The 17,411-nt window shown below is 43.8% G+C and overlaps 4 protein-coding genes across 6 annotated transcripts in view; 2 read left to right on the forward strand and 2 right to left on the reverse strand.

Annotated features, from left to right (window-relative positions):
- TwdlX (TweedleX) overlaps positions 1–17,411 on the reverse strand; it is a 41,374-nt gene that overhangs the window by 15,094 nt on the left and 8,869 nt on the right. The window contains exon 2 of the mRNA XM_064680728.1: positions 3,794–4,030. The gene's annotated coding sequence lies outside the window, so the exon portion shown is untranslated. The remainder of the gene's footprint in view (positions 1–3,793; positions 4,031–17,411) is intronic.
- On the forward strand, positions 47–10,795 carry LOC135427300 (transforming growth factor beta-1-induced transcript 1 protein). Of its 2 annotated transcripts, none has more exons than XM_064680730.1 (5): positions 47–177; positions 813–903; positions 7,719–7,943; positions 9,667–9,900; positions 9,981–10,795. In XM_064680730.1, the coding sequence occupies exons 2-5, from the start codon at positions 901–903 to the stop codon at positions 10,056–10,058; spliced, it is 540 nt and encodes a 179-aa protein (XP_064536800.1). In that variant the 5' UTR covers positions 47–177; positions 813–900; the 3' UTR covers positions 10,059–10,795. The 2 variants fall into 2 exon arrangements, with proteins under 2 accessions (XP_064536800.1, XP_064536799.1); XM_064680729.1 differs by having other exon boundaries at positions 50–191.
- LOC135427326 (uncharacterized) lies at positions 11,484–15,077 on the reverse strand. The gene is made up of 3 exons (XM_064680784.1): positions 14,667–15,077; positions 11,784–14,594; positions 11,484–11,681 (listed from the first exon to the last, which is right to left on the reverse strand). Exons 1-3 carry the CDS (start codon positions 14,715–14,717, stop codon positions 11,661–11,663), a joined length of 2,883 nt encoding a protein of 960 aa, XP_064536854.1. The 5' UTR covers positions 14,718–15,077; the 3' UTR covers positions 11,484–11,660.
- LOC135427327 (dihydroorotate dehydrogenase (quinone), mitochondrial-like) lies at positions 15,843–17,201 on the forward strand. Of its 2 annotated transcripts, none has more exons than XM_064680785.1 (2): positions 15,843–15,913; positions 15,999–17,201. In XM_064680785.1, exons 1-2 carry the CDS (start codon positions 15,893–15,895, stop codon positions 17,166–17,168), a joined length of 1,191 nt encoding a protein of 396 aa, XP_064536855.1. In that variant the 5' UTR covers positions 15,843–15,892; the 3' UTR covers positions 17,169–17,201. The 2 variants fall into 2 exon arrangements, with proteins under 2 accessions (XP_064536855.1, XP_064536856.1); XM_064680786.1 differs by having other exon boundaries at positions 15,849–15,913; positions 15,982–17,201.

Genomic DNA, 17,411 nt, shown 5'->3' on the forward strand with positions numbered 1-17,411 from the left:
TTCAGTGCTCGCTGCGCTTCGGTTTCAATTTCAGTTTCTCGGTCGACGCTCGCCGGTTCGGTTCGGTTTTCGGTTCGCGGTACGCGGTTCGCCCTCGCTTGTTTCCGTTTTCTATTTGTTTCTGTTTTCGGACTTCACGCTCTTCACTTATAACAAAAAAATTCTCAACTAAAATTTGTACGAACAAAAATGTAATTGTAACAATTTATTAATATTTAATTTTTGTTTGTTTGCCTTTGAGCTGCTGTCAGCATTCAATTCGAATTAGTTGTGTGTCTGAGTGTGTGTGTGTGTGTGTTTGCTTGACTTTGACATTTGAGTGTTGATTTGCCGCCTTATTTGTTGTTGTTGTTGTCGCTTCTGCTTGTCAGCAATTTTAACATGCATATCCTCATCATATCCTCCTCCATGCCCTCATACCCTGCCCAATTGCTTGTTGTCTGTGGTCTGTCCGGAGCAGGATAATACTGCGAGGTGTCCTCGACTCTATAGTCTAGAAAAACTGGTTTAGCATCTGTCTCTATCAGTTGATTGATTTCTCTTCATTAATCAATGTGCTCATCATACTAATATGACACATGCACTCGCCTGGGACTCGAACCAGCAGCCTGCCATCAGAGCATTTATCCCAACCATCATATCATATTAGCGTACCAACTGCTTTAGGCTTCAGTAATATTCCTTAGCTGGCTTTGATATTTCTGTCTTCTTTTTTATCGGAGCATCGATTTGACAGCGAACGCAGCCGCCTCGTCGAAGTATCTATGTATTTAGTTAAAACCTAGCTGTTTTTTATTTGTTTTTTGTTTAAGTTTCCAATCTGCTGGTGCACAAAAGCAAAGCTTTTATACAAAATCCAAAGCAATTTAAACCAAAGCGAGGAAGCAACAAAAATAAAACATGGTAAGTGGATATGCAAATGTGCCTAAACAATAAATTACGAATCGATCAAAATAAATCATATGCCAGAAAATACACCAATTCACAAATTTAGAGACCCCCCTCGCCAACCCCTTCCAATCGATCATCACATGCCTACAGCTGAAAATTCGAATAGATACTCTGTTCGAGCTGGTTCGCCCAACTGGCCGCCCGGTTAGCTAGACGCCGTTTGGCGTGTGGGCGGGCGGCTGCCCTGGCAAACAGGTTGCCGCCATTGCGTATACGCCGCATCGGCCACGTCCGTAAGCGTTTGGCTTTTTTTTTTTTTGGTTTTTTTTATTTGTTCGTGGTCGTCGAAGTGTCTACTCCAAAGTTGGGCTTAGCGAGCCATGTGCAAGATTCATAGCGAGTGGAATTTTCAAGTGTTACATGCTACAACAAACAAAACAAAAACATAAACAAAAACACAAACCCACCCAACTGCCATTTATATGTATATTTATTTGGCTCTTCTCATACCCTTTACTCAGCCCAAAAGGTATGACAGATTTGTGCTAATGGATGTAACTGGCAGAAGAAGCCATCTGTGTGCCCAAAAAGCGCATGAATTCCCGAACAAGATGACGAGCTGCGTCGAGGTAGTCACGTCTATTAGTCGGGAAGTTAAAATTTTAAATATATATATTCCTCTCTCTCTCATAAGTAGAACGAGTTTGTTAATCATTATCAATATATGCCCTTATATTCATAACAATACATACCAATTTGGTATGTTTTGAAGATTACTAGAAATAGAACATATATCTAGATCTGTTACCCCTCTCCTCATTCTACCGAGAATCCGTATAGACAAACACTTTGCTGTCATTTTAAGGCCCTGACTTTAAAGATCGGACTTTGCATTTCCTCTAGCGTAAAGCTGAGGGAGAAAAAGCTGGCTACAGGGTATCTCAAAGTCAGGCACTCTCGACTAGCGAGCACCCTTGTGTGCTGTTTGCGGTTTGCTGTTGTTTTATGAGCTGCCTACCAAAGAGACGAGCACAAAGCGCGTCTCCATATGGGCTGGCCTGGCCTTATAGGTATTGCCGATAATTATCATACTAAAAATAACAGAAACTAAAAGAAACACGCACACAAGCTCATAAAAACCTAAAAAACTATTCATTAAAATATTTTCAAAGTTACCAACGTGCCTGGGCCTCCTCCAGTCGCCGTCTCGTTTAGTGGGCGAACATGAAACTTTCAAAAAAAAAATCATAATAAAAATTGTTGAAATTAAGAAATATATTTATATATACTATATATCACGCGAATTGCTTGAAAATTATTCGCAAGGGTCGGCACTTGAAGCCGTTGACGAGAAAGCCGCTGATCTGTGCGTCTATTTGGGGCTGAGAGCAACGCCCACGGAGCTGGTTGGGAAAGCAAAAGTGTCGCGCCGCTGTTGGAGGCAGTCTCCAGATCAAATGCTGATCACAGCGCAGACCTCAAAGCCAAATTTCCAGCATTAAGCTCTGCTCTGACATCATTTCCACTCGTTGGGCGAGAGAAGCATTCCGAGGCTAAATTTGGCAGCCAATTGAAGCGAATGATTTATTTCAATTTCACTCTCTTACCCATATATATATATATATATATATATGTATATATATCTTCTATAATGTTCAGAGAGCCTTTTGTTGAAGTATAAATCAACTTCCTGCACCAGAAACCTAAAGCACTAAACTTGTTGTTCTCTTTCTTTAAAATTGAGACCCTTTCTTTTAATTAACTTATAGAAACTGAGTCAAGTTAAAAATATATGTATATGTCTTAATAGAGACTGAGTTATGTTATATTTATAAAGGTCCAGAACATCATAGGCGCAAAGCTTTTATTATTAAAAATTAATAGATTAAACTGGAAATACTGTGCATATCAATCGTTTATATCTGCAAAGCAGACTCAAAAAATATTTATTCGAAATTAAAAATGTTTAGTCCTCGTTAGGCTCAATCCAAATTTCTGAAGAAATCAAAATATTCTCCTTGGGTCAAGGCTTACAACACATATCATTTCTAAGGAGAAAGGCTTCGAAATAAAAAGTATTTAAAAAAGTTCCTCAGTTCCTAAACAGATTGAAACTTAAGTTTCTACATTTTCTTTTCCATATTTAAGTTCTATCCATCAAAATGTATTTGCTATTAGTTTGATCTCGACGTTTTATCATTTTGTCTGAATTAACTAAGTATGATTATCTATATTTTTTTGCTTTTTATATTCCTTGGGTAATTGTTATCTATTTTTGCATAATTAAGAATAATTCTAAACAGTTAACAAGCTTCTGAAATAATATTACATTTATTCTATTTTATGATTTTCTATGTGTTTTTTCGGGGTTTCACTGTTTGTTTTTAAGTTTTAACCGATTTAATCTAGAATAAAACCCGAGAATAAAGTGTTTTCTGTATAGACCTAATAGCTCGTATCGGATTACGCCCGAAAAATGTTTTATTCACAATTTTTGTATGTCAGGGTCAACGACCGGCGTTAAGTGATCTTTTAATATCTGCAACAACCAGGCTCACCACCCACTCCCTGCCACGCCCCCTCACGCGCCGGCACGCCCCGCGACGCCCCGCGACGGGGGCAGTTCAAATGGCAATTACTTATACGCAATGTTGCCCGAAAGCAGCAATTTGTATGGCTAAACATAGCGCCTCGTTGATTGACAGCATTGATTGATGGCCTCTGGGCAATAGAAGCAGCAGCAACAATAGACCTCACACACACACACAGAGAGAGAGTGGGGAGAGAGAGAGTGTGTGCGAGTTGTATGAATCATGTGTGCAATATTTTAATTATCGCATTTGAATAAGCAAACTACAAAATACAAATTCAACAAAAATTGAAATAAATTGTTTTGACTTACTGCGGTTTGTTGGCTTTTCAAGGGAAAAACTGTGCCGGCTAAATTGTTGTTTACGCTTGTTATTAATTATTCTCATTCTTGTTGTTGTTGCCTCTGCTGCTCATTTGGCAACTGCGGCGGCATTGTGATTGCAGCAATTAACTGATAAGAACTCAAAATCCAATCAGAACACAAGTCAAACAGGTGCACTCAGCGCAGAAGTCAGCAGAGAAACATGATTCAATCCGAACTCAGATCCTGGAAATTAAAATACATATTCCCAAATTCAAATTAAATCTTTAAGGCTTACAACTCACAATATTATAACGACACTAAATTACATTTTCCAACATTTTAAAATGATTTGTAATTGGACTTATTGGACTAAAATACTATCATGTACCATGATATCTATTTTTTTTGCCATTCACGCAATCTAACCTTAATTCAAATCGAATAACAGCAAATTATTTTGTAACGCGAGCCTAAGCTTAAATTAAATCTTACCTCAAATAAACTATGTATTTCGAACAATTTCGGTTCAAACTAACAAGCTTATGAGAGAGATCCTAGCACCCAACTTTGGTTAGGGCACAAATTTAGCCCGCATCTTCTATATGAAAATATCTAAGGCTTACAATATTTTCAGTAGAACGGGCGATCGCATACTAAAAATTTCATTTTCTCATTAAAGTTTTAAAACTAATAACAAATCATCTTTTGAACCAAATCCTCTTAAAACTTAAACGCAGCGAGCTAGTTCAAAACGTGAACGGAACCACCGACAACTTTAATTTTTGTGGCTTGCAAGCTACTAACGAAAATATTTACTTAATGTTTACAATTTTGACAAAGCAAAAACAGAACTAGAATGAACTGCTATCTTCGGCGTACTCGAAAATGCAATACCCTTGTAGACATATGGCTTACAGGCTTGCACATACATATATGTATGTATGTGATGGGAATAATGAATATCCTGATTTGGTTTTGGCCAATGTTCGTACAAGAACTTCATTTACGACCGATCATTTATATGGCAGCCATATGAAATAATTTTCCGATTCAGTCTATTATATATCTAAAAGCGATTAGGGTATTTAATGTTCGTGGAACTGAAGACGTGTGTTTTTCTGCTTCTTCCTTTTTGTTTGTTTGGGCGTTAAATTTTTCATGAAATTGTGCGCTGTCGTTTGCTGCGCTGCTTTTTGTTTGTTTGTTGCTTGCTTTTGTTGTTGTTGTTGTTGTTTTTATTACTGTTTTCTTTTATGGTAGGGCCATTCAAGCAAACTTACTTCGAGTGGCGCTCTCGCTCTGGCTCTCACTCTCCCTCCTTCTTTCTCTCTGCTTCGTTCTCTCGAGCGTTGATTTGTGTTCATTTGCTTAATTCAATTCTAACTCTAGCGATGATCTAAGTGAGACGTCGTCTTCGTCGTCTTCTTCGTTGTTGTTGTTCTTGTTGTTATTCTTCTTTTTGTTTTGTTCTCTTTGTTGTTGCTACATCTGGCGCAAACTTTAAATAAGCAAGTAAAACAAAAACAAGAACAGCAACAGCAACAGGCAGCTAGTCAGGCAGCAAAGTGCCCGCAATTGCTAGCCGAAAAATTAATGTGCGTTTAATTCGGGCAAATTAAATTTGGAGAGCGCCGCCGTCGACGTCGTCGCTGCCAGGCGCAGCAGCGCGCACCGCACACACACGCACGCAAATAGAACAGCAATTGCCAATGCGCTGGCAGCAGGCCACCGCCGCGCGCCAGTGTGCCCCCTCGCGTTCACAAGCGCAAGTGCATCGTGTAAATTGGTGAAATTTACGACCTGCTGCCATTTTTCATTTTTATGAGCAACGATTTTCATTTAATGCGCCTGCCTGTTCGCCGTTTACCATTTACCATTTACCGTTTGCCATTTACCGTTTACCTTCTACCGTTTACCTTCTACCGTTTACCGTTGACCGTTTGCCCTGTGGTGACGTCGCCTTGCTGTTTGTTTTTGTTGTTTTATTTTATCTTCTTCCCACCGTTATCAGCGACAATCGGTTGACGCCTTTAGCGACACCTCAGAATGGTTTGCGACTCGGCTAAGAAACCTCGCTTCCATTGCCACGCGTGGGTGGCCCATACGGCATATGGCAGTGGGCTAACAGCCAGGTGGCCAGTATGGTCAGCCATGGACACCTGAGCAAATGCGCGATACGTGTCATCAAATCGATGAATAACCGCAGATAGCGTACATTTGTAATGTTTGGGCTTATGGACAATTATGAATTGTAAATGCCACTCGGCGGGGCCAGTTTATCTAATTGCCATGGCCATCTCCTATGGCATAATTGCCATGAAATTTATAAAATTTGCTTTCCAAATTTCGCATTTGGAAAATCTCAATTGTTTCGCATCATGTGGTTCGGTTCTTGCTGTGAACCAGCTCCCTACTTTTAGGTTCGATTTCTGAACCTGGAACCTTTTTGAATCCACAATTTGGTTTAATGATCTTGATTAATATATGGCTTTGGATCGGGGTGCGGTTCGGTATTTAACTGGTTGGCGCAAAGGTTCGGTTTATAGTAAATAATTAATTGCAATTCCGGAATCGAACTGGTTTTGTGGCTTACTTTTTACCTCTCTGGACAAGTTCTTGAGTCTACTTGCAAACTACCTGTTGTCAGGGAGAACAAATATCTTTAGTATTACGCAGAAGCCGAGTGTAAAGTTCAAGGTGAATAAACTTTAGAAGCGGTTTAGCCGAAACTCTTAATTTGATCGTTTGTCATTTAGACTTTTAAGACTCAACTTACGATTTAATTACTTAAAATTCCAGTTTGCATTAGCCACAGAAATAAAAAGTGGCATTAAATCAAATGGTTTCAGGTTTCATCTCTAGAAAACACAAATTTTAACCATTCGAATTTATAGGAAAGTGAACATCATTTGTCAGTAGAATTTATTGGAAAGTAAACATCATTTAAGTGATGACAACAGAGCTTTCAGGAACTCCAGACTGTTCTGAGTTATATTTTCGAAACGATGCCACAGATTCCACTTTGTACTTTGATTTCATTTTAAGACATTTACCAATTATACAAAATATACCAAAACTCCAATGTGATCCTGCTCTGAAGCCATGTCAAACAAAAGACCTTCAATTATATAATACTATTATTAACAGACGTATTCCTAAACTAAATACTGTACATTCCTTTTTTGCAAATGAGTTTCTTATATTTTATATTTCTAAAGTTGTGTTCCTAGTTCCACTTTTGGCACAATTTCACAGAAATATTTATAGCATACTCTTTGGAGCCGACCCAAATTATAGGTCCCCAGTTCTATAACGATTTCGAAAAGCAACTCACAATTATTTTGATTGATTTGAAAGTAAAATCGAAAATTACATATGTAAGACCTGATTACTTTTTGATGCAAATTGGCGAATAAAATGTGTAGGTACTCAGATTTGTGAAATATGGGAAACGATTAGATTTCCCTAGATTGCGTTTAATTGGGGAACTGCTCGAGACAGCCGCCTGAACGGAGGGAGACTCATTACTGTATAATATGTAATCAAAATGATTTAATGCTGATGCTCATCATTTTATTATTATTATTTTTAAAAAAAGTACACATCATATTATTGTTCTTCTGCGTTTTGCGGTGGGGGGCTCTGAAGTTTTTTCTTTTTTTGCATTGAATTACGCAAATCGCTGTTGTTGTGCGGTTTATGAACTCAAGGCACAATTTGAACGCCCCTTTGGACGGCACGGAGCTATGTATTATATAAGTATATATTATAAATATATGGTATATTCATGTACTCATTCATTCGCACCATTTAGTCACCCATTCCAGTCACTTTGCTGTGAACTGGGTATATCAAATTATGAAATATTTGAACGCATTGCCGACGTGATTTCCATTCTAATTGAGCGCGATTCTTTTGTTATCTCGCGCAGTCGGAACCGGCATCGATCTGTCACAAGTGCAATGAGGTCATACAGCAGCGCATCATTACGGCATTGGGCAAAACCTGGCATCCGGAGCACTTTGCCTGCAAGGACTGCCAGCGTCCCATCACCGAGGCCACATTCAACATACAGAGCGGGGAGCCGGTCTGCTCCGATTGTTTCGTGAGCAACTACTCGGGCACCTGTTTCGGCTGCAAGCAACCCATCTTGGAGGTAAGTACTCGGCCGTACCCTTTACCGATAGACATTCCAATTTTGCAATTTCCTGTCCTCCAGTCCTCATCCCAGGGCAATTCATAGGCTTAAGCGCCAAGAGTTTCTTAGTCCTTGTCACCGTTAGAGTCATGGACAGAAGGTCAAGAGTTGTTTAGTCTCAGCAGCAGTCCATGTTCCTATTCATAGAGATAACATCAAGGATTTCTCAGTTTTAGTCCCAGTCACAGTTCCAGTCTGTCCGAGTCACGGGCACAAGCTTACGTCTTTCTTAGTCGCAGTCCCTATCCGACTCATGGACATATGATCAAGACTTTCTCAGTCCCCGTCCCAAACCATAGACATTCTCATCAAGAGTTTCTTAGTCCACGTCATGGACACAAGTTCAAGACTAGCCCAGTCTCAATCCCAGTTCCTACCCGACTCATAGGCATAACATCTGGAGTTTCTAATCTGTCTCAGTACCCGCACTCTTCCCCGTCCCCGTCCCAGCCCCAGTCATAGACTAAAGATCAAAAGTTTCTAAGTCTCAGTACCCGTCCGAATCGTTGACATAAGATCCACATTGATGACATCGTCGCCGTCGTCTGTTTGCCATAAACTTTGGCGCTTTATGAGCGTTGGCGGGCGGCATTTGTAATTAATATTGTCAACATTTGTTCGTATAGTCTATAAAGATTGTAATGCATAGGAAACTTGATTATATTTAACCCGTACATGCATGCAGATGCGCGTCGTATACTTGATCGTCATTTTGTCGGCAAAGGTGAAGTGCATATAGTATATGATATCTATTTATAGGACTATTATACGGGCGGAAAAGCTAGTTTATCCAGCTCTTGAGGTGCTGCATCGACGGCAATATAATCACTTAGATGATAATATATATATTTATATTTAAATATGAAAAGTTCTAAATTTAATTTAACACAGCATTCCTGTAATATCATATTAAACAAGTTGCCGAATAATACGAATCTATATACTACAATATTCCTGTATATTAAATATACTTTTTCCTGATCTTATTTGTTCACATAAAAGAATCAATCTCACAACTAAGACTAAGATAATATAAAGATTTTCTTTGAATTAAGTCAACTTAACGTTGACATAAGTAAAAGGTAACAAGTTTTTAAAGTGGAGCTGAGGAGTTTAAATATGTTTATAACCTGAGTTAGTTGACAAAAACTAATCCGTTCGTTAACGAACTACAATTTATTTTAAATGAATACCTGTTGTGAGAATTGCATAGAAAGGGATTTCGTCTTGCAATACTCTGGCAACACTACTATTTTATATTCCAATGCAACCCTCCGTATTGTTTGCCATCCGCTTCAAATGACAGCCTGTTGTGAGAATCGCATAGAAAGAGCCGTAAGACTCTGGCAACACTACAACGTTCTGATTCCAATGTATATTATTTGCCAGTTTTTTTTTAACGAAAAGCAGTTGTGAGAATTGCATAGAAAGAGCAATAGAACTTCGATACTGCCTGCTAAAAAAAGTTCATTCTGTCGTCTTATAGTCAGTTGTGTTTACATCAATGTCACAAGGTCGCGTGAATTGCGATGGGTGTGTGATTGATTGGCTTTGATTGAGATTATGTTTATATGTATGTATGTATGCACGAATGCAGCTGATTGGAATCGTCAGTGTATTTATTGTACCTAGATTAAATTTGAAATATTTGATTAAAAATACATTGCTCTCTCGTTAATAGCGCACCATCAAGGCCATGGAGCAGTCGTGGCACGAGGAGTGCTTCGTATGCGCCGGTCCATGCAAGAAGCCGCTGGTGGGCACCTCCTTCTACGAGCGGGACGGTCGACCCTACTGTCGCATCGACTTCGAGCAGCTGTTCGCGGCCCGCTGCGCCGGCTGCACTCTGCCCATAACGGAGAATGCCATTGTGGCGCTCAACGCCAAGTGGCATCGGGATTGCTTCAAGTGCAAGGTGGGTGCATCAGCATATAGGCAAATTTGAGCCGTAGTATATCTTTTTCTATATCTAATGGTTTCTCATTTTGCTTGCAGAAGTGCCTGACGCCCATTACGGCCAGCACGTTCGCAGTGGAGGATAATAAGCCGATGTGCACGGCCTGTTCGGAATAGGCTGGAAGGCCCGGGCACCCCTCTGCACGGACGGACGGACGGACGGACGGGCGTACGGGCAGACGGACGCACGCACAACAGATCGATGTATATTATAGATGTTTATGGTATTTGTAGTATTCGCAGTTGTTGAACAAAGTTAAAACGTAACACAACTATAATTTAAACAAACTATTCGAAAGTCAACGTTCGAGTCCAAGCTAACAAAAAGGAAAGAGTTCTGACTACTCTACAATAAACACACACACACACGCACACACACACACTCGCCACTTGGAGAGCTCCGCCTCCTACTTCGCCTTTAGCTGCGTTCGGATGTACCAAAATATATAGATATTTTTTAATTTTATTATTATTTTTTTTTTGTATATGAAATGCATTTTACAAGAAATATGCATTTAGAACAGAGCTGCCAGAGCTGTCAAGAGTTGTTTGGCGCGAGAAGTGTGGCCAGGGGTACGGGGTAGGGGATGCGGGCGGATCGGTGGGCGTGAGTGAGAACGTATACTTATATATATATATATATATATATATATATATGAAAAATATTTAACTATATAATTGTGTTTACATAGTTGTTTTATATGCTACACCTAACTCACATACACTTTGTCGCCTGCAACACTATCTCTCTCGCTCTCTCTTTCTATACTACTATCTCTTTTATCTCACATGTTATCTCTTTCTAAATTGTATTGTTATTCTGAAGCTATACAAATATATGACAATTAATCTTGGTCTGCAGCCTTTTATTTCAAACAGGAACTTGTCAGCATTTTATCGCGCTCTATCTCCCTCTCTCTCTCTCTCTCTAGACATATGTATGCAAATATATTGCTCTCTCTATCTATGCTATATGGCGATGCCAAGTGCTACAAAAAGTATATATCATGTAGTTAAAGACAAGAAAGAACGGCTAATAAATACCCTAGCCATACGTCTGGCTATGAAATTATTTTATAGTAGTTCGATTTGACACGATTTTGCAGATATATTTTTGGAGCCTACTAAAGCTCGTAATTCTGAGTTAGGTCTTGATGCCGGAAGAAACAGAAGTTTTAAATATAAAAACTGATTCTTCCCATAGAGCTATATGATATAGTTGTCCGACTTGAACAAGATTTGCCTGCTGTGTAAGGAGCAATTTAAAGCACTAAAGTCCAGATTTTGGTCAATATATTATTATTATTATTATTACTCATTATAATGGCAGCTATATAATACTGTTCCGATCCGGCCGGCCAATAAGACCAATATTCATGACAATAATTTTAAAACTAACACTGATCAAGAATGTATAATATGGGATCGGACGCGTCTTCTTCTATGGGTTACACACTTTGTGATTTGATTATAATCGTGATGGCGATCCGGGATCAGCTCAGGAGCTCATCACTTATCCCATAATTAGTTGTGGGGGAAGGGTGAGGTTTTATAACGATCAAATTGATACATTTTATTCATCCCACTAACTATTAGAACACTCACATATGTACTTGTGCATATGCATTATAATAAGCTACTTAACAATTTGGATGGCCGAAAAGAAATGTCAGAAAATTCCTCAGATTGTTTCATTTGGTTCCTGCCAGCGTCTATTCCTCAAGGGGCTTCATCTGTAAACTGTGCATCCACATAGAGAGCAGAGGCACGAGTTGTATCGTTGTTCAATTTCAGTTTCAATTTCAGTTTCAATTTCAATTTCAATTTCAATTAGATAGTTACCTTTTTGTCTAACATGGCGCCCAGGGAGCGCACAAGGGGATCGAGAACCTCGCGCACCTGCGACTTGGTCACATGCTCCATGGCCTCCAGGAGCTGTCGGTGCAGCTCGCGCTTCTCCCGTCCGGGCTGCTGCAGCAGCGCCAATATGTTGGTCAGCTGATGCTTTTGGTCTTCGCTGGGCTCCTCGTCGAGCTCACTGGACGGCTCTCCGCGATAGTCGCCGCACTGGACGCACTCGATGTGGGTGGGCACATCCTCGGTGGGCTGCTCCGGCTGTATTTCGGGTGGCTGACCGAGGATGACACCCGGCACGGGCTGGGCACTGCCGATGGGATCTGCCAGCAGCTTGGGTTTGCGCAACCACGGGCGCGGGCGACGCTTCTCAATGCGCTCCTTGGGCACCAGGCGCGGCTCATACAGCTTGAGATCGTTGAGGAACATCTTGAGATCGTAGCGTTCGTGCATGCCCGGCCGTACCTGGCCATGCCCATGCCCATGTCCAAGCCCATGGCCATGCACATTGCCATGGACGCGCCTCTGCAGGCGCCGATAGGTCTCGCGCGCCAGCTGAAAGCGCTGCTCCTGCATGTCCTCAATGAATGTTAGGAAGCTGGTGCAGCGTTGCTGCAGGCACTCCACAACCGGATCGTGACGATCCAGGACGCCCTTCTCCAGGCACACGTTCGTCAATGTGTACATCATCTCGATGAGGGCGCTCAGCTTCTGCGGCACCTTGTCCAGGAGAAAGTAGCGCACCTGCCGCTGGTAACGGCCAATCGAGTGATGCATCAGGCCGTAGACGCAGACCACCCGCTGGCTGGCCTCGTTCGAGGTGGCGCTGTTGAAGTTAGCCACCGGCGTGCAGCGAACATCCTCGATCATGCCGCGCAGCGGATACAGAAAGTTCCGCGAGAATCTCACACAGAAATTGAACGCGTTCCGTTCGCGTCGCTGTTTCTCCTGGCTGCTGTTGCTGATCAACGGCAGCTGCAGCAGGCTGCTCTGGAGCCGGTCCAGGGCCGATATGATGCGCTCCTGGGTCAATGAGATCTTGTTGTAAATGGACATCTTCTGGTATTTCAGATTCTCCAGCGACCTCGTGCAGATCACGGTGCGTGCCTTCCGACGTGGCGCCGCACTTTTCGCCGGCGGCGTCTGCGCCGGTGTCGCAGCCATTGCCGTGGATGCCTCTGTCTGCGGCTGCGGTTGCGGCGACGACATTCCGCCAACTGCCTGCTGCTGCTGCTGTTCCTTGTCCCGTCCGCCGGGCTGGCGGCCCAGCGTCTGCGCTTTGGCTGCAGCCGGTGATTCCTGCAATAGCTTCCGTTTCGGCTGCCTGCTGCTGCCGCTGCCGCCGCCACCGCCGCTGCGCAACGCCTGCGCCATTTGCGTCGCCTTCGGTGTCCGGAGCTTTATATTGGCCGGTGTCGCCGGATCCAGCGACAGCCTGTGTCCATATCGCCTAGCCGATGACTGCGGCGGCTGTTGCTGTTGCCGAGCAGTGGCCGAGCCGTTGGCTGCAGGATTGATGGTGACCGTGGTTCTGTCAGTAGCAGCCGTAGCGGTTGACTGTTCCTCGTGCCTGCAATAGGTGAGCTGTTCCCGTTCCTGTTCCTCCTGTTCGCAGAGCGTGCAGGTATCTGTGTCGGAACGCTGGGATGTGTAATGCATTGGTTTCAGGCTGCGCTGAAAGCTGATCCAGTGGGGATGCGGCTCCAGTTCCACGAAGCAGGCCTTCTGTGGACCGCCATTTTCGGCCACATCCGGCTCACTGAGGGTGTAAGGCAGACGCTCAATGTAGCGCATGTAGCCGGGACGATCGGCATACTCCTGCTCCAGATCGCTGTCCTCCACAAAGTAGGGATCCAGGGGCACCGGCTCGACGGGCACATGCTGCTCCATAAACAGGCATCCGGCCGATTGGCGCGCAATCAGTGGCTCGCACATATTCACGTCCACCGCCTGCGGCATCATCGGCGAGGGTATTATGTCCGCCCACTGGCTCTCCGGTTGGGGGTAATCCTCGTAGGATACTTGCTTCATTTTCATCGGCTCATCTTCATTGAGCTTCTGCTTCAGGCGCTGCAGTATCATGTCTGGCTCCGAGTGTACTGGTGCGCTCTCCGTATTAATTGATGGCTTCCGGCGCTGCTCGGTCTTCTTGATCGGCGCCTGCTGCGGCGCCTGCTGTGGCTGATTGGCGGCGGCCTGGTATTTGACGGGCTGCTGCTTCTGGACGCGTCGCTGCTTCAACTTGCGCCTGGGCGACGTAAGCCGCAGCTGCTCCGACTGCGTCTGTCCCATAGATTTCAGCTCGGCGCACACCTCCCGATGCAGCCCCTCGATCCGCGCTGCATAGTGATCCGTATCCGATAGCTTCTGCTTGACAGCGCCCGGTTTCACCTTACGGTTGCGCAGCTTCTTGCTCCGGTTGACGGCATGAGGCGCGATCGTATCTGCGCCGCCCGCCAAACGATGCACGCCAAGCTGTACATCATTCTCCTGGTCGTCATTGCTGCAGCTGCTTGGGCTTCGGTACCGGCTACGGCAGCTGCTGCTGCGACTGTTCCCGCCGCTGCTTTGCTGCAGATCGAGCAGCTGCTGCTTGGCCCGCAGCGACATCTGCGTCTCCACGTCCAGGTCCCGCGATGTCACCATGCCGAGCACGTCGCGGCCAGTGTTGCGCATCTTGCAGAAGCGCGGCTTGCTCAGCTTATGCAACTCCTTCTCCTTGCGGTTCTCGTCTCTCTCCGCGGCGCGTTGCTGGTTGTATCGCTTGACGGCATTCTTGATCGAGTCCGGATTGGTGAACTGTCGCGCGAAACGGAGCCGGGTTTAACCAAATGTCACGCCCACTCGCGAAGGAGTCTAAGCCGTACTCACCTGAAACTCGTGCGAGAACGATTGTCCATAGAGATCATGGAGTTTCATCATATTTTTGTTTTTTTTTTTTATTTTTTTTATTTTTGATTACTGTCTGTGTGTGTGTGTGTGGGTTGGATAGAAGAAAATTAGGAAGCCTCAGAGTTATAGATTTTGCGGTGGGAAGGGAGGGGAAAAAGTATAACCAGATGAAATTTTGTTGTATGTACGCTTCCAAAAATTTAAAATTAATGCTTGTTTATTCTGCTCGACTCGTACGCCTTATCAAAGCTGTCTGTCGCCCTGACAGACCCTGCTCGACCCAATGCCCCAACTCCAGCAGCCCTTGAAACTGGCTATATACATAAATATACATACATATATATATATTTATATATATCGATGTGCATGCCAAAATAAAACTTGCCAAGGATCTGCAATTTAATTTTAACAAAAGACCGCAACAGAAATTTACACAGTTCATAGAAATTTTGTCGGTTTCAATTTAAAGTCGAAACAAAACCAGTGTTGCATAACAAACAACAATTTTTTGAGTACTCAAGCATCGATGCTTTACAGTTTTGTTTGTTGGGGAGTGAGTACATCAAAAGAGGATGGTAATTAATATAAGTAACTTTATATTATTATTAATATATTCGATATATTGCAGAGGGTTTCAGGTGGGCAATCATTACATTTGTCGGAAAACTATCCTGTCAGGGGAGTAATCGGTCGACAGTAAAGTTCTTAAATTAAAAACTTGTTTATCTTGCAAGATATGTTCACTTGCCTCGGCACATACGAGTTTTTCCATACATATATATGTATATGTGAGCGAATCGGATTAAAATTTCATATAGTTCTATGAAAAGAATCGGCCCGAAATTGAGGTTAGGGCAGCAATGACAGCGGGATTTAGCCGAGCAGCTCTTTGCGCTTAAAATGCGAATATACAAGGATATGCATAGAAATATTAAGTAGAAAATTAGATATACATATAAAGAACATGCTTTCTCACTTTTAGAAGCTCAATTTTGAACCAGATCGATGTGATTTAGCTTAGAAATGAACTAGCTCCGACTGCGTTTGGCATATCCTATCAAATAGTTGTAGTACCAATATAAAATTTAGGTTTGGAAAATGTAAACGTAAACGAATTTCAAACTCACGACAGCGAAACACTTCAGCAGCAAAAAACCGATCCGATCCGATCGGTCCAACCAACCACACATCTCCAATAGTTAACCATGGTTCAACCCAATGCAAAGGTGAGTTCCAGAAACCCCCCCGCCCGCCCCCCCCCCTCAATTCGATTGACAGATCAAGATTTACAAAGACCTTTGGTCTCGCAAGGGCCGGCTGCGTTCGGTGGGCCTCGTGACGGCAGGAGTCGTGGCCCTATACATGGGCCTGAGCGTGTACGAGAACCAGGACGGCCTGTTCCGGACATTTGTGTTGCCGGCAGTGCGTTGGCTGCCCGCCGAGGCGGGCAACAATTTGGCCTTGATGGCGTGCAAGTATCGCCTCTATCCAGTGTCCGGCTACAGGGACAACATCAACTTGAAGACCTCGTTTTTTGGCCGGCCCATAAGCAATCCCATTGGCATCGCGGCCGGCTTCGATAAGAACGGTGAGGCAGTGCGAGGGCTGAAGGATTTGGGCTTCGGTTTCATTGAGATTGGCAGCGTTACGCCCCAGGCCCAGAAGGGCAATCCTAAGCCGCGCATCTTTCGCCTGCACAACGATCGGGCGATCATCAACCGGAAGGGCGTCGATAGCGATGGCCACGAGGCGGTGGTGCGGCGGCTGCGCCAGTTGCGAGCCACCAAAGATTTCGACGCTGTCGTGGGCGTTAATCTGGAACGCAATCGCACCTCCAAGACACCTGTCACGGACTACATGACGGGTGTGAAGACCTTCGCCCCCTGGGCCGACTATCTTGTTGTCAACTACGACCACTTGAAGGGCATGCGGAGCGTGAACAACAAAACGAAGCTCATCGAGCTTCTGGCGGGTGTCAACAAAGCGCGTTCCCAGCTGGGGGGCAAGCTGAATGTGCCCATTCTGTTGAAGCTATCACCAGATCTGACACTGGACGAAATGCGGGACGTGGCCGACGTCATCGAAATGTGTGCTTGCAAGGTGGATGGCCTTATTGTGTCCAATGCGACAATGTATCGGGACAATCTCAGAAACTCCAGGCTGGCCAAAGAGAACGGCGTCATAAGTGGGGAGCCGCTGCGGGACCGCTCCACGAGGCTAATTGCCCAGATGTACGAGCTGACCAAAGGCTGCGTGCCCATCATTGGCGTGGGCGGTGTCTCATCCGGCCGGGATGCGTACGAGAAAATCGCGGCCGGCGCATCGTATGTGCAGATCTATACAGCTTTTGTATACGAGGGCCCTGAATTAGTGGACCGTGTCAAGGGTGAGCTTTCCGCATGGCTCACCAAGTTGGGCTATGCGAATATAAACAAAGCAGTAGGTTCCAATTATCAACGATATCTGCCCTGCACCGATTAATTCTAAATAAATTAAATTTTGTGTGTGTTTAAATACATTGTCTACGAAATCTAAGGGCAAGGATTTGCTAAAGATTGGTTTTACGTTGAGCTTTTCCGGGCCGTTGGCAACGGTCCAATTTTGAAATGTTAACATTTGTATACTCCTCACGCGACAGTGCTATGTTATTAACATATGCTCCACACTTAACAGTTTGCTGGCTATTTTGCTGTCAAATAATATGCATCGATATTTTCGTTTTCG

The sequence above is a fragment of the Drosophila montana genome, unplaced genomic scaffold (genome assembly GCF_035044405.1).
Source record: "Drosophila montana isolate Dmon_TW-CO22-7 unplaced genomic scaffold, ASM3504440v1 contig_2178_1, whole genome shotgun sequence".
Taxonomy (NCBI): domain Eukaryota; kingdom Metazoa; phylum Arthropoda; class Insecta; order Diptera; family Drosophilidae; genus Drosophila; species Drosophila montana.

Excerpts from the sequence above, each read along its gene's own strand:
- LOC135427300 (XM_064680730.1), top strand. Across the intron at positions 7,944-9,666 it reads GCAAGCAACCCATCTTGGAG|CGCACCATCAAGGCCATGGA; the intron begins GTAAGTACTCGG and ends TCTCGTTAATAG. Across the intron at positions 9,901-9,980 it reads GGGATTGCTTCAAGTGCAAG|AAGTGCCTGACGCCCATTAC; the intron begins GTGGGTGCATCA and ends TTTTGCTTGCAG.
- LOC135427326 (XM_064680784.1), bottom strand. The coding sequence starts at position 14,717 with ATGATGAAACTCCATGATCTCTATGGACAATCGTTCTCGCACGAGTTT. Across the intron at positions 14,595-14,666 it reads CGTTCTCGCACGAGTTTCAG|TTCACCAATCCGGACTCGAT; the intron begins GTGAGTACGGCT and ends TTCGCGCGACAG. Across the intron at positions 11,682-11,783 it reads GCGCCATGTTAGACAAAAAG|TTTACAGATGAAGCCCCTTG; the intron begins GTAACTATCTAA and ends GTGGATGCACAG.
- LOC135427327 (XM_064680785.1), top strand. The coding sequence starts at position 15,893 with ATGGTTCAACCCAATGCAAAG. Across the intron at positions 15,914-15,998 it reads TGGTTCAACCCAATGCAAAG|GGCCGGCTGCGTTCGGTGGG; the intron begins GTGAGTTCCAGA and ends TGGTCTCGCAAG.